The following is a 21,854-nucleotide window of genomic DNA, read 5'->3' as shown; positions in this document are numbered from 1 at the left end:
ATTTTTACACTAAAAAGTCAAACCTGGTACTATTCACTTTAACCTTTATTTTGTCTTTATCGTTAAAATTCAAAGTTTTCAAACCATTTTCATTAGTTTTCCTTTTAAAATATCTAAGTTACGCATAACGCGCTATGATTCAAAAATGTCTTTTGCAAGTGGGAAGAGAGAAAAGATTAAAAAAAATGGAAGGATGAGTGAAAGTTGACGGTGCCCCACGTGAAGGGGAAAAAAATATAATAAAAAAGAAGGAAAATCATGAATATTGTGTTCAAAACATCTTAAGAGGCGCATAGTGCTGGTGATAAATTAGCAACATTTTTTTTTAAATGTAATATCTTACAATAAACTAGCAATAATGTGATTTAATCAGTTGTTTATTAAATATTATTTTCTTTATAAAAAAGATCTTTTGCACGCGGATAATAATGTGATTAAATTAATTGTCAAATGAATTTTTTTTTTAACAAACAATATTATCTACACTAAGAGGGAGGAGGTGGGTTTAGCCTCACAATGTGCTAGTAATAATGTGATTCAATCAATTGTTTATTAAATATTATTTTTCCTATTCTTAATGTAAATTCTATACAAACCGATTTTATTATGTGAATTCATCTACTTTAATTGGTTTATGAGGGGTTTCTTCTAGCATGATCTAAAATTATTCATTTACTTCAAATATTTGACTTTCATTTTGTCAATTTATGCAGATAAATACATTTAAAATGTGTAAGTCGTGCGTAATACGCTGTGATTTAAAAAATGTCTTCTGCACACGCATGAGCGTGTGCATGAAGGCTAGTTATATATTAAGCCAGAGCCCCAATTTGGGGTCACGGCTTCAACAAAAATATAAGGACAAAATTGCCCCCCAACCAAAAAAATCCAAAAGCAGCCAAATATAATATATCAAACGATGTAGGGGTAATTTGGTCATCATAAAATATAATATAAATATAAGTGGGAAGAGATAAAAGAATAAAAAAATGGAAGGATGAGTGAAAGTTGATGGTGCTCGCGTGAAGGAAAGGGAAAGAAAAAATATAATAAAAAATAAGGAAAATCATGAATATTGTGTTTAAAACATCTTAAGAGTCGTGTAATGCCGGTTATTAAAAAGGTCTTTCATACGCGGATAATAATGTGATTAAATAAGTTGTCAAATGATTGTTTTTTTTTTTTAACAAACGATATTATCTACACTAAGCGGAAGGGGGGTGGGCTTAACCTCACAATAGGCTAGCAATAATGTGATTCAATAAGGGGGAGGGGATGTGACACACCCCGACTGAGATCAAGGCATGCTGGGCGTCATGTGGAAGTGACGTAACCATGTGCACAGTGAGAAAGCTAAGAAATAATAAAAGTACGAATAAATAAAAACTAAGCTATACACTAAGTAGAGAACATACACGTGCAAGCGTAAGTGTGAAAAACAATATTCAGAGAACGGAAGACCTAGTGCAATCCGGGAGAAACAAACACTAAATAAACACACCCAAAGGTGGTCCTACACTGGTGATAGTCTGTCAGATATGCCGTGAATCCCTCGAGAGCCACCGACAGAGCTATCCAAACTAGAACCTGGAGGGGCGCGAAACAGAAAGTGTGAGTGGGCAAAAAAACAAAGCTTTTCAAAATCATTTCAATATCAAAAGTACTAACCCATCGCCGTAAAACCTGTATAGTTTCCCAGAAAATGGAGTATGCACATATATATAAAACATGCTTAGAAATATGCCATGTCGAATGCCTCCACATACAAATGTAAGTACTCAGGTAATGTCAAATCAATGCCATATAATCTGTCAGCCAGAGTCACCTAACGTGACCTGTACGGCTGAATCTAGAGCTCAAGTCTCTAACTCACTAATTGTACATGCACATGAGTCGGAACCACCTAAAGTGGTTTGTATGATAGGACTGGGTGTAAATAAATACATTCAAGTGCTACAATCACATGAAGACTGGGCGAATAATCGTGGGTCACCTACGAGTTGGAACCACCTAAAGTGGTTTGTACGACATGACTGTGCACTTAACTTGGATCCAAGATGAACGTGTGGTGCGAGAGGTGAACATCACGTGAAGGACTGTGCCCTACTCAAGACGGGAGCACTAACCCTAGGGGTGCAGGTTATGAGCTCCCTATGCATCTCAAATCACTATTAAACATAGACATAAACCATAACTTACCTAGCACTTACCTGTGCGTTCGCAGCACCAAACATATATATATATATATATATATATATATATATATATGCAACTACTAATGCATAATTAAATAGGCAAACGCAAAGCATGGCATTTAAAACATATAAACGTTTAATTTCATTTTCTGGGAAAATCACAAGTATATAGGTATATACGGAAAACCAAAAGCCCACTCACTGGTATGTAGAAGGGTCGTAACCCCCTTACCTCGAGCGACTGCGCTCGTCCTCGGGATATGTCTCACCTATATGCGAAACAACTATAAAAACGTTAATTTAAAGCACATAACCCAAACTAGGTAAAAACTTCTCATACAATGCTGAAATGGGATGTGTGAATACACCAACGTGATCTACTTAACCTCACGAACATCCCCATATTTTTAAAATAATTTTTTGACACCGCACTCGCCCCCACGAGCCTGCCAAGGCACGGCCACACGCGCCGCCCACGCGCAGGCACGTGCCTAGCACACTGACGGCATCAGTTAACGCTGTCAGGAATATTCCGTTAAGTCTGACAGATTCTGTTAACGCTGTTAGGAATATTCCGTCGTCTTCTCCGGCCAAACTCCGGCACCATCGTCGTCGTCGGAAAAAGGAGAAATTTTTTAAACTTCATATCTCACTCGTTTTTCACCCAAATTTCACGAAATTGGTACCAAAATGAAGCTTACAACTAGAGGAACAAATCCTTACCACTTTCAAGCACTAAAACCAACGGAATCTCATTGGGAAAACTCCACCAAAACCGGCCAAACCTGCAACTCACGATCCCGACGTCCAAAACCTTCAAACAAACCACCCCGAGCCTCCTAAGGACCTCACCAAGCTTCCTACAAACTTGAAATTCCCAAAAACACAAGAATTTACGTGTTCATGAACAATACCCCGATTTGAACATCTCGGGTTCGACGTGAAAACAAAGGTTTCCTTACCTGAAATGGGTATGGTTGAACTCCTAAGAACCTCACGAGCACAAATATGTAGTTTTCTTCCTCGATCTACCAAGTTTTCGAGCAATTGGACTCTTGTCCGTACATATGAAGAAGAAGGGAAAGAGAGAGAGAGAGAGAGAGAGAGAGAGAGAGAGAGAGAGAGGACATGGGAGAGATAGGAATGAGTGTGGGTGTGTGTGTGTGATCCAAAATCAGCCAACCAAAACCCCAAAATGACCACACAACGAAACAAACACACTAGGGGCAAAACCGTCATTTCACCCCTACGGTACGAAAAATCCAGGACGGGCTATCACAGGATGAGATTAGCTTCACAATGGGCTAGCAATAATGTAATTCAATCAGTTGTTTATTAAATATTATTTTCTTTATAAAAGAAAGTTTTTCGCACGTGGATAATAATGTGATTAAATTAATTGTCAAATGATTGTTTTTTTTTTTTTAACAAACGATATTATCTATACTAAGGGGGAGGGGTGGGCTTAGCCTTACAATGAGCTAACAATAATGTGATTCCATCAATTGTTTATTAAATAATATTTTCTCTATTCTTAATGTAAATTCTATAGAAACTGATTTTATTATGTGAATTCAGCTCTTTTAATTGGTTTATGAGGGGTTTTTTCTAGCATGATCTAAAATTATTCATATACTTCAAATATTTGACTTTCCTTTTGTCAATTTACGCATATAAATACATTTCAAGCGTGTAAGTCACGCGTAACATGCCGTGATTTAAAAAATGTCTTAGGCACGCGGTTACGCGCGTGCATGAAGACTAATTTATAATTAAATTTGAGAAACAATAATCAATATTATCTCTAAAAAAAAACAATTAATATCAATGGGCACCCCAGAGAAACAAGACCGATCTGACTTTAGTTGATATGAACATATATACATTGAACTTCAATCATCCAAGTCCTTTGGAATTATTTATATTATTCTCCCTAATTAATTCATAATCTATAGTTTCAGATACCATTTAACTATTAATTAATTAATATTCCTGTAAAAGTTATGCTGTTAAAAGTCCAGAGTTTGCGGCATTTAAAGGAGACCAACATGGGACATATCACCATGCTCCAAGGATCTGGTTAAAAACTCTTGTTTACTAGATTCAGATTTTTGGGGTTTTGTTTAAAAAAAAAAAAAAAAAAAAAAAAAAAAAAAAAAAAACAGAAATACTATGCTTGCCATATTTTTCTATATATATCACATTTATACCAGCTCTTTAATAAAGATGGAATCCACATGTGTTCGTGGACCCTACATGTGGTAAAAATTCTAATAACTAATTTCAATTAAATAAAGTCTTACGATTTGTTATATCTAGAGATGGGTTCGATACAGTTAGAAAAGATAGAAGAATTATATGTATTATTCTTGCTATTTCGAAATTATTAATGACACTTTAAAAATCTTATTTTGCACTCTAAACTTTCTATATTTAGAAAGAAAAATACACTTTTGAGGAGTATATAATGAAAATTTTGAAGTACTAATAATAGTTCCCTTTCGAAAATCATCCAACCATAATTTGGGAAAAAACTTTCATGATGTGTTTGTTATATTTAAATGTCTATCTCTTTTATCACGAATAAAATCGTGTAGTGTGAGAGATGAATTACAAGAGAGTTGCCTCATTGGAATTTTATGATACATTAAGAGACCTAAAAAAAATCACACCAGTGAATGTATTAATAGATGAATATATGCAATTCGTTTCAGGTCACATGTCACATCCCCGCCCGGGGCGGATCACTTCCCGGACCCGCTTCACCACCGTAGCACGATATTGTCCGCTTTGGGCTTACTATTCCCTCACGGTTTTGTTTTTGGGAACTCACAAGCAACTTCCCAGTGGGTCACCCATCATGGATTGCTCTAGCCCCCTTCTCGCTTAACTTCGGAGTTCCTACGGAACCCGAAGCCAGTGAGCTCCCAAAAGGCCTCGTGCTAGGTAGGGATGGAAATATACATTTAAGGATCACTCCCCTGGGCGATGTGGGATGTCACAATCCACCCCCCTTAGGGGCCCGACGTCCTCGTCGGCACATTTCCGACCAGGGATTGGCTCTGATACCAATTGTCACATCCCGGCCCGGGGCGGATCACTTCCCGGACCCGCTCCACCACCGTAGCACGATATTGTCCGATTTGGGCTTACCATTCCCTCACGGTTTTGTTTTTGGGAACTCACAAGCAACTTCCCAGTGGGTCACCCATCATGGGATTGCTCTAGCCCCCTTCTCGCTTAACTTCGGAGTTCCTACGGAACCCGAAGCCAGTGAGCTCCCAAAAGGCCTCGTGCTAGGTAGGGATGGAAATATACATTTAAAGATCACTCCCCTGGGCGATGTGGGATGTCACATCACACCAATGCTTTGGCCTAAAAAAATAAATGCTAAGACTGGTATCTCGTTGTGTACTATTTTAGTTATACGCGTGAAAAACGCAAAAAGCATCAATGATTAAAATAAACTACCAATATTAATAAGGAAAACTAACAAAAAATATTCAAAAACTTTAGCTTTTAATGAAAATGACAAAATAAATGTGTAAGTGAATAATACCAGAAGTGACTTTTCAAAGTAAAAATATTCTTAACGTTAAAATAAATAATACTAAGAATGTTTCATTAAGATTCCCATGTTAATATTGTTTTAGATAGAAATGGATTCCCACACCAATAAATCATCTGTTGATATATCATGTCATCAACTCTGAAAGCTTTATTTAGGCTTTAGCCTTTTAGGTTGTGTGGAAATCCACAACCTCCATTGTGCAATGTATTACATTCCTTTTGAGGAGAAATGCTAAGGGATTCTCGAAGTGGGAATTGGATCTCTTTCTGAGCAAATAGTGGGGATCCTCATGATCACACAATACGGGCCGTCGGAGAGCTATTGGATCAAAATTCAACGACCTGTGTTGTGTGGTCATGAGGATCCCCACCATTTGGTCAGGAGGGGATCCAATTCTCTCGAAGTGAGCCGTCTTATGTTTTTGAAACAATATAATATTGACATAAAAATTAATATTAAATTGTAAAATGATAGATACTTCATAACATTTTTCTCTATATAAGCTCTCAACTCTCAAAAGTAGGAGGATGAGAGGAGCTTTTTCACACCATCTCTGGTCAAGTTCCTACAGGCTAGCAATTACATGGAACCGATCCCTTCCGGATCCAAAGGAATTGAGCCCACTAATTAATGAATCCAGACTATTGAAATTTGATCCAACAGTTACGATAATTATAATTTTTATGGGGCACCTTATTTGTAGAGAAATTTTTAGTTATAACGGGAATACAAGTAGTACACCACGTATTTTAATAAGAATGATGGAAAATTTTATTTTTTAAGTTATTAACTTTTTAGCACACATATCCCACCATTTGTTTAGTGACACGTGATGTACCATCCCGTGTACCAGTCACACTGAAAAATCTCTCTTATTTGTAACCGTTGGATCAAATTTCAATGATTCGAATACATTGATTAGTGAGCTCAGTTTCTTTGGAGATTCGGTTCCCAATTACATTGCTTAACTACCGGACACGTGGAGCGTACAGTTAAGCCCGTAATTATAAAGTAAAACCCTCTTCTTTTTCTGACACGTGTACTGTACAACGACACTCTAGTTTGGCAGTTTCTGCATCCCTTTACTTTTTTGCAATTTCTGATCCTTGCATCCTCCTTTTTTTTCTTTCTTTCTTTTTTTCTTTTACATAATTCTTCCAGATATTGTATTGATGATGGATTTCTGGATTTTAATTTTCAATTTTCTGTAGGGAAAAATGAGAATTCTGAGTCTTTTATTCGATTTTATTGGATTTGGATTTGGAATTCCAATCGGCCTTGTACTGGGATTTTTCATATTTATATACTCTAAGCCTGAAGATGTGAAGGTAATTAACCACAAAATCGAGAACTTCCTTAATTTTTCGTCTCATTATTTTATGACAATTTTCATTTTTCTTCCATGAATGCCATGTCTGATCTGGGAATGTCAATTAAACATCGTTCTTCATCTCCAATGCTATATGTGTTCAATTTTGTTTTGGTCTACATTTGCCCACTTGCCCCCATCTCACATGATTGCTTCGCATTGAAATTATTCATTGTTCATTTACGTCCTTGTTAAGAATAGCTAACATGTAGCGGTAAGGTGCTTAACAAAATGCCTAAAAAATCCATGACGAGATTGGTATTCAAAAGTAACTAGCCAAAATGGTGTACCAGCTTCGTCTTACCCTGAGAACAAATTTCTTAATCCTCCACTACATGGTTCCTCTCATTTTATGGCCATTAAGTAATTAAATTTCCTTTAAACCTAATTATGCAGGATCCAATTATTAAACCCCTTGATGAGATTGATACAGGCTCTCTGATTGATCTTTTGCATGAGATTCCTCCATGGGTGAAACATCCTGACTATGAAAGAGTGAGAGTTTAACTTTACCTCCTTTTTAATTACATTTTACTGTGGCATTTTACTCCTAGTAACTTTTTTTTTTAATGAACTTTTGCAGATTGACTGGTTTAACAAGGCTTTATATGATATGTGGCCTTACCTTGATAAGGTGATTTGGAGCTAACCCTAGTAACTAAAACCTAGCGAACTAGTCAGTCTTCTTGATGCGTCACTTGTGTTCTTACACTTAATAGGCAATATGCGGTATCATACGAAGCGCCACGAAGCCTATATTTGCAGAGTACATTGGAAAGTATCAGATAAAATCGATCGAATTCGAGACCCTGACTCTCGGAAGCCTTCCTCCTACAATTTACGGTAAGTTAGAGCAAGCATTTAAATTTGCATGTGTGTGTGTTTTTATTTGTGGTATATGAGAGATCTTACCAAGTCATCGAAGTTTTGCAGGCATGAGAGTGCATGAAACCACTGAAAACGAACTGATATTTGAGCCTGCAATTAGATGGGCAGGAAATCCCCACATAACAGTGGTGTTGAAACTGTTGCCGTTTCGATTTACAGCACAGGTCAGAGTAAATTACAGAACCTTACATCCGCTGCATGCACACGCAAATTACACCCTCGTCGGGTGCAGTCTGTCTGCCTGCAATCACCATGAAAAATAGTCTCATGAACTTGTTCATTTTTCGGTTCTCAGTTGGTGGATATCCAAATATTTGCAGCACCAAGGATAATTTTGAGGCCTCTGGTGCCATCATTCCCATGTTTTGCAAACGTAGTAGTGAGTTTGATAGATAAGGTACATTAACAAAAAATTTAGAAAAAAAAAAAAAAACAAAGTTGGTTTTAAAACTTCATGTAAGTGGCATGCTCTTATGGTGGCAGATTATGTTAATTGCAGCCACATGTGGATTTTGGACTCAAAATTCAGGGAGGGGATGTGATGGCAATCCCTGGTTTGTACCAATTCATCCAGGTCTAACTCTCTCTCTCTCTCTCTCTGTAAAGTAATCACCTCTGAATTGTTTAACTTATCATTAAGCTCGTTTATGTTGACCTTTTGAGTTTTGAGTGAAGGAAAAACAGTCATCATGATCATACTTTAGAATAATGTATAAATTAAAGTACACGTTTCAAAATAATATTAGTTCTTAGGCAATGCCTATAAAGAATTGAAACAAATCATGAAGCTTATATGGTTTTTTTATAGGAAATAAAAATAAACAAAGCATAATGATAAACCTAATTATACAAAAATATACTATTTTCTATTTTCAGTTGACTTTTTAGTGTGGTCATTTTCTCATATCACCTAGGACTTGAAAATGATGTTAGCTAGTCATACTCTTTCCGATGCTTGAATAGGTTCAACAAGCACTTAGGCTTTCATATTTTTCATGCTTAACTAGTGTGGTTTTTTACGACTGTTTATGCTAATAAGAAACACTTCAAAAATCAAGTTACATAAAAAAACATAAACCTCACCTACTAAATGATAATTTAATAACAGCTGTGTTGAGAGTTTCCTTTCCTTTCAAAATGATATTTTTAGGTGATTTTATTATAAGATGGTGTTTCGAGGATCTTATTTGTGAACGATGCCTATTTTTAAGCCCTATCAAAAAGGATGATGATATTTCATACAAACTTTGTGCTGGAGTGGGCTAGTGGGTGGGAGAGCAAGCTGAGCAGATCCCATTAATAGCGTTGCCAATTTATTTTGTGAGAGATACGTGATTTATTATTTTCTTTTTGTCATCAAATAAGTGTGGTTATATGAAAAGTGGGTAAGGATATGGTACTTAATATTTTAAACATGCATAAGTTTCATCAGATTTAAATTATGACATAAAAAATGTTAGAATTTCTATACACATGTTCTCTTTTTAATAATTTCTTTTTGTATGATTATTTTTTGTGTGCTACGCAGGAATTTATAAAAAGACAAGTTGCTAGCCTTTATTTATGGCCCCAAACTCTGGACATACCAATTCTTGATAGTTCCCTGTAAGTTTATATGATATGACATTTTTGCACAGTTAAAGGATGTATTTCTCTTTAGAAATCATGTATAATTTTATTTTATTTTTATATATACGAACACTAATTATGTATCAAGTATAATATTTAACTCATTATTATTTTTCTTGCTTACCCAGATCAGGGACAATAAAGAAGCCAGTAGGGATACTACATGTGAAGGTTGTAAAAGCACTCAAACTCTTGAAGATGGACATCATTGGAACATCTGACCCTTATGTTAAAATCAAACTAAGTGGGGAGAGGCTTCCTTCAAAGAAAACAACCATTAAGATGAGGAATCTTAACCCTGAATGGAATGAGAGTTTTAGGCTTACAGTTAAAGATCCCCAGACCCAAATCCTTCAATTTGATCTTTATGATTGGGAACAGGTTTGGACAAACCCGTATTAATACAAGAGAAATATATGATTTTTTTTCAGACAGACAGACATGCTATATACGCTAGACTCTTGATATTCACTCAAGAGCACTGAATCATATAATTTCAATTTTACTAATGATTTGGTTAATAGTGTGGCAACATAACATTTCATACTATCTAACAACTCCAATGATCGTATTTATCTAATAAAAGATGTGTTCTTTATGTTCATTTCACAGATTGGAACACATGATTTTTTAGGAATGCAAATTGTTCCACTGAAGGTGCTTATCCCACATGAGACGAAAGAATTGACTCTTGATTTGGTGAAGAACACAAACCCTTATGATCCTGTAAACAAGAAAGGGAGAGGCCACCTCATAGTGGAGTTGACATACAATCCTTTTATAGATGACCATGGAAACTACAGTGGACCTTTGGATGGAAAAGTTGCAGGGGAAAAAAGTCATCAAAGTAAGAGCCGAAAGGGATCCAAGGATTTTTCTTGCTTTTCGTCGCTAGAAGCAGCCGGTTTGCTTTCAGTTACAGTCCAGGGAGCTGAAGATGTTTCTGGCAAGAATCGCAGTAACCCTAACCCTTATGCTTTGGTTAGCTTTGGAGAAGAAACTAAAATAACCAAGGTGAGCATATTAGCACTCCTAAACACCTCATTTATCTTAGATTACGTAGGAAACTGTTATTTGCACCAGTTAAAAGGAGATGTTCTCTTAATATATTGTCGATTTCAACCTTATATTCAAGTAAATATTCATTTCAATGATGTTGAAATAGATAGTCAGACAACATAACATAGACTACATAGTTTACTATGTTTGTTTCTCATTGGTTAATAATGACGTGCGTTGTGACTCGATTTAGTTCATATTATGACTTTATGCATGCAAACTTTTCTAGATGCTTAGGAAAACCCAGTGTCCAAGTTGGAATGAAGAATTCCAGTTTGTGATAGAAGATGCTTCACTGAAGGAGAAGATCCATATTGAAGTAATGAGTAAGAAAAGATTTGGTTTTCGTCGACAGGTTGGATCTTTTACCATAATCTCCTCACCATTTTAGGTTTATTATTTATTGAATTAAAACCATCTAATTTCTACTATTTATTTAGGAGTCGTTGGGGTACATTGACATCAATTTTAGTGATGTGGTATACAATGGACGCATTAGAGGGAAGTACAATTTGATCAACTCAAAAAATGGAGTTATACATATTGAGACGCAGTGGAATTCTACATGACCACATCAAAACTTTTGTAGTAATATATATATATATATATATATATATATATATATATATATATATATATATCTTGGAAGTATGTCCTTAAAGCCACTCATTTGATATAACAGTTTTTTGAATACTTGTTATGTTAAACTCTTATTTGTTTAATGGAAGGGCAAGGCTAGCTTATTGTTAATCAATATTTAACGTATCATGTGTTTAATCAATAACATAATCAAATGAATCTAATCAACGTAAGAGAGAAGTGATATAAGTTTAGATCAATGAGACATTTCTCTTATGTTTATTCCTAAAATGTTCCTAGTCATAGGATTGTCAATTAGGCATTGACCATACGTTAAGGTTAGTATGTGTTATGTTAACTCAAGCAAGAGTATGACTAGTCTCAAGTTAGTAAGTGATGGACATTAAGACAAACACATAGGTGCTTAAAAGGATGTTGAGTACACTGAACATGATTAATTGAGAGTTCTAACATACATATCATGTAAGAACTCATGAATTGCAATAATGCAAAGTAGTCATTTGACTTGAGGTATCATAGTTGTCTAGTGGTTAGGTCCTTGATATTTGACTATGTTAAAGCATTCCATTTGAGGATGTCCACGACATTGTTAGGGTTAAGCTACCTAATCATGTAAGCATGTGAAGGTACAATAATGAATCTCTAACCTTCCATGGTGAAAGGAAAATACTTTGAGATATGATTTAGGAGTCATTGGCCAAAACATATGAATGAGATTTAGGAAGTACTTTCCAAATCACATTCACTATAATCATATAGAGAAGTATCACACTTGATGGTAGACAAAAAACAAACTATCAATTAAATAATGTGGTCAAGAGCATTAAATTAGAGAGGAACTACGTACCTTGCATTGTAGTTGTAACTGGATAAGTTCTCCAACCACTTCTACTTAGCTTAGGTACCCATGACAAACTACTAGGTGTCACTCATGGTTTGTGGAAGTTCTAAAGATAAGCAAACACTAATCTTCAATAAAGGGAGAATCGAAAGTTAGTCTCAATTAACAATCAATTGTTAAGAGTTACAATTGCCCACAACCTTGCTAATTGAAACCTAATTGAGCATACACCATGTAAAGATGAACGTGAAGAAATATAAATAAGATGGATAAGCAATTAAATAGTTTACTTGTGTATGGTCTAGATTAAATAATTGGTTAATCGAGCATGCAAAGGGTTCCTATTGGGCTTTAAGTTAGTTTCAGGTTTTATGGCCCAAATGGGTTTGGTCCATAAAGGCTCATTAGGCTTTAGTTGGGAAGGGAATAGCTTAATTACAAGTTTGCCGCTCATTTGTGATGAGGTATAAAAAGTAACTTTATAGCTTAACCTCATTAAGGGTTTCTTGAGATAAAGTGTAAGGCATTTCTCTCTCTATCTCTCCAAAGGAGGTCGGCCATACTTCGAAGAAGGTAGCTAGCAATCTTACTTCTTCTAGGCCATCCATCTTCTCTTCACACCTCATCCTTGGTGTGAATACTTAGAGGCTTGAAACCTTACAAGCTTTGGAGATCTTTTCCTCAAATACTCAAGGAGCAAAGGAGAACCAAAGAAGCAAACATCAAAGAAGAGAAGATCATAAACACAAGGAAGCTTCCAAGGAGTTTGGAGTGAACTTGAAGGCCTCCACTTGTGTGATAACCTTGTGAACACAAGGATGAGCTTCAAGGGTATGAAAGTTGGATCTCTCTTCTTTTTAGTTTGTAAAGACTCTTAGTTCACCAACACTAGGCCTTGAATTTTATGGGTTATAGAATTGTTTTGAGTGCATACCTACTTTAAGAGTTAATATGTATGCTTGTATGCATAAATGTTATGAGTTAGACAAAATTTTTCCTTCAATAAATAGTATATTTTCATAGAGTTTTGCAAGCAATTGTTGCCTTTAGTTGATTGAAATTGAATGATTGGTATCAATCAATCAAAGATGAGCGACTAATACTAGCAAAATCCATAGGCTTTTTAGCCAAAATGGTCCCTGAGATTTGCATAACACATAACTTTGGTCTCTCAGATTGAAAATCAATAGAAATAGTCCCTGAGATTGTCCACCATCCATTATTTTGGTCATTCCGTTAAAAAATCTGTTAAGTGTCTTGGAGCTTTTGACCGGAAGTTTGAGTAATTTTCAAAGCTTCGTAACTCAATCGTTTCTTAACCAAATTCGACTTATAATATATCAAAATAAAGATAAGAAAGTGTAGAACAAGATTATACCTATTTGGAAGCCCAATGATTGCCGGTAATTGGAAGAGAAAATCATTCATTATTTATAAGATTAAATGTTATATGCTGATATGAACTAAGTTTGACAATTCCTTGCACTATTCGTTAATCTAACACGAAACAACACAAAAATAAAAGATTTTAGATCATCTGTTTACGGTTCAAGTTGCTATCGAGTAAACCATTAAAAAATGGTTATCTTAACAGGTTTGAAGGTTATTGGCTTCTACTCCCCATCTTGGACTTCCATATATGCAAAAATGGATTGAGCCCATCTTGGACTTCAAATAAGGTCTTCAATCTTCCAACCAGATCCAACCATCCAAGTCCACAGTGCCAATTGCCAAGGCACACTGCCCTCTTTTGTCCTCAACTCTGTCCTGCCCAACTAATATCTCACATCTCCCTCAATAGCTGGCAGCTAAATCACAAATAAACGGCCATGATATAACACCAAGTGGGCAAAAAGGGCCAGGCACATAACACAACAGCTTCGTGATCCTCACTGCACCAGATCATTATCCGTAAATCCAACCAACCCCAGGGGCACTTCCGTCACAAAAATATCCAATTCTTCTTCATAAACCCTGAATCCCCAAGTTCTAAAAAATCCTCTTCTTCTTTGCAACCTTATCGGTATAGAAGCAAAACTAAAAGCAGAGCGAAACTACCATGACTGCCTCCACTGCTTCCCTCGCTCTTCCTTCTCTCTCCCCTAAAACCCTAGCCCTCTCCACTCCCAAACCCGCCTCAATCTATCTCTACTCGGCCGCCTCCTCCGCCCTAGCGCTCGGCTGCAAACCCATTTCAATTTCGGCTTCATTTCTCAACTCCGGGAAGGGGTTTCAGAGCGTGTCGTCTCGGTTCGTACGAAACGTTGCCGTCTCGTCCGAGTTCGAGCAGGACGAGGAGGTTCTCAGCGACGACGGAGAGGCCTCCCCTGACCTCAAACTCTTCGTGGGTAACCTTCCCTTCAGCGTCGATAGCGCTCAGCTTGCTGGTATCTTCGAGAGCGCTGGAAATGTCCAGATGGTCGAGGTAATTCCTTGTTTTCACTCGAAATTTTGTAACTTTTACTTGAAATTTGGGTGAAAAGTGAAACGGGTTGTTGCTGGTTTAGTGTTTTATGGGCTAAATTTGGATGGTTTTGTTTTTGCAGGTGATATATGATAAGACGACCGGAAGAAGCCGGGGATTTGGGTTTGTGACTATGTCAAGTGTTCAAGAAGCTGAATCTGCTGCTCGCCAGCTAAATGGCTATGTAAGTCTTCATATTTAAGCCTGACCATTTGATGATATTTTCTTATATATGCCAAAGTGTTTGAAATTTCGTGAATTCGGATGTTATTCGTAGTCGTAGATTATTTATCATTTTTAGCCAAAATTTAGCATCTCAATTCATAAATATCAGTTTTTATTAAAAATTTCAAATATATCAAAAAGACCAAGTAAATAGACTCAAATGCCTTCACCATTGAAAACTGTATAAATGTAAACTAACAAGAGATGGCTTTCTTTTCGATTTTATAGTTTGAATGTCTGATAATATCCAGATCCGAATCTGAAAAAGTAGAATGAACGAAAAAAGATTGAGCTAAAACAACGGTCAGATTCATTTCTTACTTGAGAAAGCTACAACATAGGTCATAATGATAATTTCATAGAACAAAATTTCTGCATATTTTTGTGTAACAATTAACTGGTATTTTAGTATTAGGGTTTTGACGGCAATGACAAAGAATGACGAAGTTTGATCTCATTGATTGTTTATTTTCTCCCAAGAAAAGGAGCTTATAAATTCAATCTTAGCATGAGCATATACACTTTTTAATCGATTCCATAAAAAAGTAAATTCATATGAAAAAAGTTTCGATTTTTTCAATCCGCAGCTGACCATGTATTCATGGCTTGTTCTATATGCCTGCAACTGGTTCCCGACCTTTTCCATCCCCATTCCTTGTTGAACAACCGTGCAAAAACTTTGAAAGGGTTCTAAATGGTAATTAGAATTTAATTTAGAGGGCATATAAGTCTATTCAGTTGAGTCTTCTGCTATAATTGATTTTTTTTTTATGAAAACTGACATTTATGAATTGGGTGGTCAAATTTTGGCTATAAACGATAAAAACACGTAGTCGTATTTGTTAAACATTGATTTGTTGAAACTTGTTTGAGATTTGTCATACTGAACAATTGTTTTATGGAGCTTAGTCTCTGGGCTTTTGTAGCGTATAATTTTTTACGGCCGCGATTGCTTATTACCGTGTTGATTGTTCTGAGTCTTGAAGTCATTGGTTACAGTTCAAGTTGAGATCTCTGTTTGTTGTATATAACTATGTTAGCAAGAGTTTCATGGCATTATTGTGAAAATAATTTTATTGATTGATGTTTGAAACTTGGTCGATGTTTATTTCATTCTGAAAAGGTTGTTTTGTAGCTCAGTGTTGCATTTCTTGATGTTGGTTTTTCAGTGTAGTGATTGGTTGAGTTCTGTATTAATTTTGCTGAGTCTTGCCATCATTTGGTTGAATTGCATTCATGGGAACCCTGTATATCGTATCTAAGAAATACTTCATTGCATTTGGCAGGAACTTGATGGCAGGGCATTGAGGGTAAACTATGGACCTCCTCCTCCTCGGACTGAGGATTCCTCTTTCAGAGGTGCCAGAGGTCCCAGAGGTGGTGGTGGAGGTTATGACTCTAACAACCGCCTTTACGTGGGTAACCTTGCATGGGGTGTTGACAATTTGGCTCTTGAGAACTTGTTTAGTGAGCAAGGAAAGGTTTTGGAAGCCAAGGTAGTTTATGACAGGGACAGTGGCAGATCGAGGGGTTTCGGTTTTGTAACTTATGATACTGCTGATGAAATGAACAGTGCCATTGAATCGTTGGATGGAGTTGTACGTATATCATTACCTCTCCTTAAGAATATTGTTTCCAATTACATGTACAATCTTTGTGTTTCTAAATTTTGTTTTCTGCAGGACTTGAATGGAAGATCTATCCGAGTGACTGCGGCAGAACCTAGGCCGAGGCGTCAATTTTAAATATAAAACGTTGCAGAGTCATTGGCCAACAGAATACTTGATGTACAGCTTCTAACTATTGTAAATGTTTGATTCTACCTCTTTCTTCCTTATACAGGATATGGTATTCATCATTTATATATAGCTGTGCTGGTACATCATTATGGGGTTCTATTATAAATCCTACATGCGTTTCTGGTATTAGACGGTGTCTGTCCGATTGATTAATAATTTTTTTTTTGCGTCCGGTTTCGTTTCCTTCCGTTTGCATGTATGATCCTAATATCTGCTGTTCTTCATTGCAGGTTGTTAGGATTGTAGCTGTGCCCCCCATTGCTGTTTGTCAAGAATGACAGGATCATGCTGCCTTGCGCAGCCACGGTTGGTTTCATGAGCGCTAATGGTGGTTTTTTGACATCTGCCTGTAGATGGACAAGAGCAGAGAAGAATGTTTTGATTGTTTTAAGACTTATATTCCGAATGTCTTGGCCAAGTTAAAGAACTGATTTGTGATCAACTTATTTTAAGAGTTTATAGATTTTGGTACATCGAAAGCATTGTCGCATATTCTGCCTCCCCCGTCATTGAAGGTAGAGTTGGCAAATGGTTGGCTTAGCAGGTTTGGGCCGATCAAAAATTGATTTTTTTTAAGAGAACTTTAACGAAAAGTTTCTGTTCATTTTAACGAAAAATTATATTTTTACATTAAAAAGTCAATCTTGATACTATTTATTTTACCTTTTATTTAGTTCTTATTGTTAAAACTCGAAGTTTTCAAACATTTTTTTGTTAGTATTTTTTTTTTTTTTTAATGGGTCATCCAAATCCAATCCATTAAGCCAATGAGTGGAAATTGATGAATTCAAAGTGACCCGTTCTGTTAATGGTTAAACGTTTCACCCGTTAACGCACGCTCCAAATGCTCCCCTATAATAAGTTAAATTACACGTATTTTGAAACGAGAACAAACATTACATGTATTATACACATATAATGTACATACTTTTCAGGTTAAATACATGTTATTTTCACATATTTTTCAATCATGCATATAAAATTCTCGTGACATACATGCATTTCAAACATCATATTGAATACATATAAAAAAATATTAAAATTTTAAAAGGACCAAATTTTTTGAAGTATGCATGCAAATATTTTTACGGAATTCAAACATAATGACACATTCATACCTCATGGATGATCTTAACAAATAATGAAATTGATGGATCAAAATGAGAAGAAGGGTAATTGAGAAGAGGTGGGCACACCCGACTTGGATTTGTTTCGCCCCAAAACCATAATCAAACCAATTAAAATATAATAGTTTGATTTGGTTAGGTTTTGACAAAAATTTCCAGAGAAACTAAACCGAACCAACTTTTTTTTTCTTTCAACATTTTAGCCTAACACACGACGACGACAATTCAAGAATTTGTTACATATTATGCTTATAGTACATCAAACAATCCTAACTTTCAACATATTATCAAACTTTTTTGAATACAACGATATATTTATATTAAAGGAGGGGGATTTGGGTTACACAATGGGTCAGCTATAATAATTTTGTATCAATCTCGCTATCAACGAGAGATAAACCTAAAACCTGCACATACAAGTGAAAACGAGTGCCACTAAACCGAACTTTCAACTTTAGTACATAATATAGTTACAACTCAAATATCTTCAATATTCCATCATCAACCTCCAAGTTCAATATTTTTACCTAGTTCTTAGCTAATGAAAAGGCTACATGTGTAATATAAAATCATTTAAATACCAATGCATAAGTGATCGGTCCAATTCGATTTAGATCAGTTTACAAAAGCTCAAACCGTAATTAAACCAATTCATTATGGTTTGGTTTGGCTTTTGAACCGTTTGACTTTATTTTGTGTTCAAAATCAAACCAAACTGACCACTATGATTCGTATGGGCCCATTTTGATTGATGCAATGGGATTGACGCCCATCCCTAAATTTCAAGGCATTTTATGATAAAAAGCTTATTTGATATAATTAGTAGCATGAAAGATAAGTTAACTTGGAGCCTCACCAACTTTGGAACTTTCTCCGTGAAAATTACTTACCTCTCTATTTGGCGATGATGATATCATTTCCTGGAATTGGGATTCATTCGGAAAACTTAATCTCCCACCCAAGTTGGCGACTTTCCTCTAGACTCTACATCCTGGGAAAATGCTCACTAATGTGCAGGGAGCTAGAAGAGGTTTTACTAATAACCACCGATGTCCAATTTGTCCTACTAAAGAGGAATCAATAGATTACATCATGAGGCGTTGTGGGCACACTCTTTTTCTTTGGAATGATGTTGGAATTCCCTTTGAAGTTGGCCATTCCTTTGCTCTTGATTTTCAGAGCTGGATAGCTGTAAACCTTTAAACTCAGTGCACCTCCATATATGGTTTACCCTGGAGCCTTATCTTTGCTTCAACTCTCTGGTTTTGTTGGAAATGGAGGAACAATTTTGTGTTCAATGATGGTCAACAGCCTCCTCTCTGACCACAAAATTCCATTTTTCACTTTGCAAGGGACTGGTACGCTGCCAAAGAATGTTCTTCTAGTAAGCCTCCTAGATCAATTATCTCAATCCATTGGATCCGTCGGCCAATTGGTGGATACAAAATTAGTACTGATGGAAGCTGTAAAGACTTGGTTAGCCACATAAGTGCTGGAGGTTTTGCTTCGTAACTCCGAGGGGGATTGGATTAAGGGCTTTGCAGCTAACTTGGGTAGGGGGCTTTGAGGTATTTACATGAGTCTCACTATGACTTGGATGAGAGATGCAGGGATGTGATACTTGAATGGGACTCTTGTGCTATTGTTACCTTGATTTAACAACCTAATTTGGTTTTGCACCCGCTCCATAGAGAAAAAAAATATCTCAGCTGACCACATGGCTGATTTGGGCCATGGCTTGTCCCTTAGTCTTCATGTTTTGTTTCTCCTCCTACCACTGCTACTAATTTTTTAGATTCTGATACTATTGGCAGGGCCCTTCTTAGGGCTATCCCTGCCTAGTCTTTATGTTATGCTTGCTGGGCTTTGCTCTCCTCTTTAGAGCATCTTTATTGGTTAGGTTAAAAATTTAATTTTTTAGTCCGAAAAATTTATCTTTTAGCTCAGAAACAGTTTTTTTACTCTAACTGTTCTAGCCTGAAATTTTAGCTCGTGATTATTAAAGAATGAACTTAGACTATTTTTTTTGTTAAATTAATTTAAAAAAAAAAATGTAGACTATCGTAAATTAATGTTATGAACATTTTAATCTAAAAAAATTTAAATTCCGATAAATATTGGGTGGAGTACACTCCGATTTTTGGGCTAAATTTTGGGGAGAATTTGGCATTGATTTAGCATTTAGCATTTAGCCCAAAATTTCCCCTTGGGTTGAAGTGGGTTTGGGGGGAAATTTTGAGAAGTAATTTGGCTTTTAACCCACCATTAAAGTTGGTCTTATAAAAAAAGAAGAAGATATAACTAGTAACAGTACATTTAATATTCATTGTTTTCAATTTTTCTTAACAAATCAAATCTTGACGTTCATGAGGTTGTAATAGTCTGTAAAAGCTGTTTAATCTTGCAATTTTTTATATCCCTAATATTTATAAGAACCATTTTTTATGATTTACAATCATATATTTAGACTAAACATAGGGGGCTAGCGTGCTTCTACTCGTGGCGGGCGGGGGAAGGGTCCAAGGGACACGTACCCGAGTGTGAGTCACTAACCCTAGTAGTTCCTCCCTAGCGCAAGCATTAAGAAAGCTAAAGTTCCATTAAAGAGTTCCACGGGGTAAAACCTCCTCAGGGAATATAAGGTCTTCATGAGGCTGATCTTGAACTGCCATCCAAGCACGAATACTTTCACTTAAGAGAATATTTTTGGTGTAGAAAGTCTCAAAATTTAGGGTCTTCCGTTGTACAGATTTTCTAAGAAACGAAGTCATAGGCATGCCATTTTCAGATAGAGTATTTTCTATGGTAGCACCATGAATCGCAAATAATAGAGGAACACCCAAATCCTTATTTAATAGCAATATCACTAACAATGAAAACAATCCCTACATTCTCATTCTCATGATTCAATGCTATTCCTTTTACACCGCTGGCAAATCCAACAACTTCTTACAATCAACGAAATTTGAACTTAAGGTCTTTCACTTATTTGTGAAAATGATAAGAAGCATTGCAGAAGAAGACATTTACAAGTAATCAATACAAGAAATATCTCAAAGAATAATAAATAACTAAAATCTGAAATTCCCTGAAATTGTTGACTGCAGTTGTAAGATTTAAAGCACAATTATTGCAGCCACATGTTGGACCATTAGAGATGGGCAAGACATGATTGCCAGATTGAACCATACTATTTGGTGCACTACAAGGCAAAACCCAAAGGGAAACAAGATGGGACTTGAGTGGCTTACAATGTGGCACCAAATCACATGTGCACACACATAGTCAGATCTCAAAATGCAAGAGTTAGCAGGAGGAGAGAATCGAATACACGAACTCGAGTACGGATGTAAATGCTTATAATTATTCGAGCTACAAGACGCTTACAACTCTGTTGAACTCGTGGATTGGAGAAGGTTTTCACTTTTCAACTTTTGTACGTGGTGGGCAACTATAGAAGCGTGTAGTGTCGACAATGTGGTGTGACAGCCGTTGGTAGTGTACAAATTCTTGATTGCAATTTGTAAGGGATGTATTCAGTGGTGGCCCATGTGTAGCCTGTGTTGAATGAAAACAGGCCTGGCCCAAGAAACCTGTGTGTTCGAAATTAAACAAACAAATAGGAGAAACCCATAAAGGTGGAAAGAAATAGAATTTGTGGGATTTGGCCCACTTTTTCGTTTTATTTCTTGAAAATTACAAATTTAAGAGTCCCGACCAATGACATGATTTTTTGGATGAAAATGATCTTCAAAAATCCCCTCCACACCTTGAAAAGAATAGGATTAAACACCATTTACTTTGACCAGTAGGACCAGAATAAATTGGTTGGTCCATTCTAGTGAGAAATATAATTTTTTTTTTTAACAAACGATATTATCTACATTAAGGGAGAAGATGTGGGCTTAACCTCATAATGGGCTAGCAATAATATAGTTCAAACTCGCATTTGGCTAGAATCAAATCTAAGACCTCTCACTTACAAGTGAAGAGAAATACAACTAAACCGTAGTACTATATGACATGAGAAATATAATTTTAAATCATCACTAAAATTAACTAAGCTGGAAAAATCGACTTACACAAT

At 36.0% G+C, this 21,854-nt stretch overlaps 2 protein-coding genes across 2 annotated transcripts; both read left to right on the top strand.

Annotated features, from left to right (window-relative positions):
* Positions 1-6,983: 6,983 nt before the first annotated feature.
* Positions 6,984-11,280, top strand: LOC137744700 (synaptotagmin-3-like). Its single transcript, XM_068484467.1, has 12 exons — positions 6,984-7,094; positions 7,532-7,630; positions 7,719-7,769; positions 7,855-7,978; positions 8,069-8,187; positions 8,319-8,420; positions 8,523-8,597; positions 9,552-9,628; positions 9,781-10,033; positions 10,265-10,666; positions 10,941-11,066; positions 11,152-11,280. The coding sequence occupies exons 1-12, from the start codon at positions 6,984-6,986 to the stop codon at positions 11,278-11,280; spliced, it is 1,668 nt and encodes a 555-aa protein (XP_068340568.1).
* A 2,864-nt stretch (positions 11,281-14,144) lies between these two features.
* LOC137744701 (29 kDa ribonucleoprotein A, chloroplastic-like) lies at positions 14,145-17,149 on the top strand. The gene is made up of 5 exons (XM_068484468.1): positions 14,145-14,577; positions 14,699-14,800; positions 16,128-16,439; positions 16,524-16,628; positions 16,871-17,149. Exons 1-4 carry the CDS (start codon positions 14,212-14,214, stop codon positions 16,584-16,586), a joined length of 843 nt encoding a protein of 280 aa, XP_068340569.1. The 5' UTR covers positions 14,145-14,211; the 3' UTR covers positions 16,587-16,628; positions 16,871-17,149.
* The last annotated feature ends 4,705 nt before the right edge of the window (positions 17,150-21,854 follow it).

The sequence above is a fragment of the Pyrus communis genome, chromosome 9, assembly GCF_963583255.1.
Source record: "Pyrus communis chromosome 9, drPyrComm1.1, whole genome shotgun sequence".
Classification (NCBI taxonomy): Eukaryota; Viridiplantae; Streptophyta; class Magnoliopsida; order Rosales; family Rosaceae; genus Pyrus; species Pyrus communis.
The sequence above is the reverse complement of the archived record's forward strand: the minus strand, read 5'-3'. Positions and strand labels throughout refer to the sequence as shown.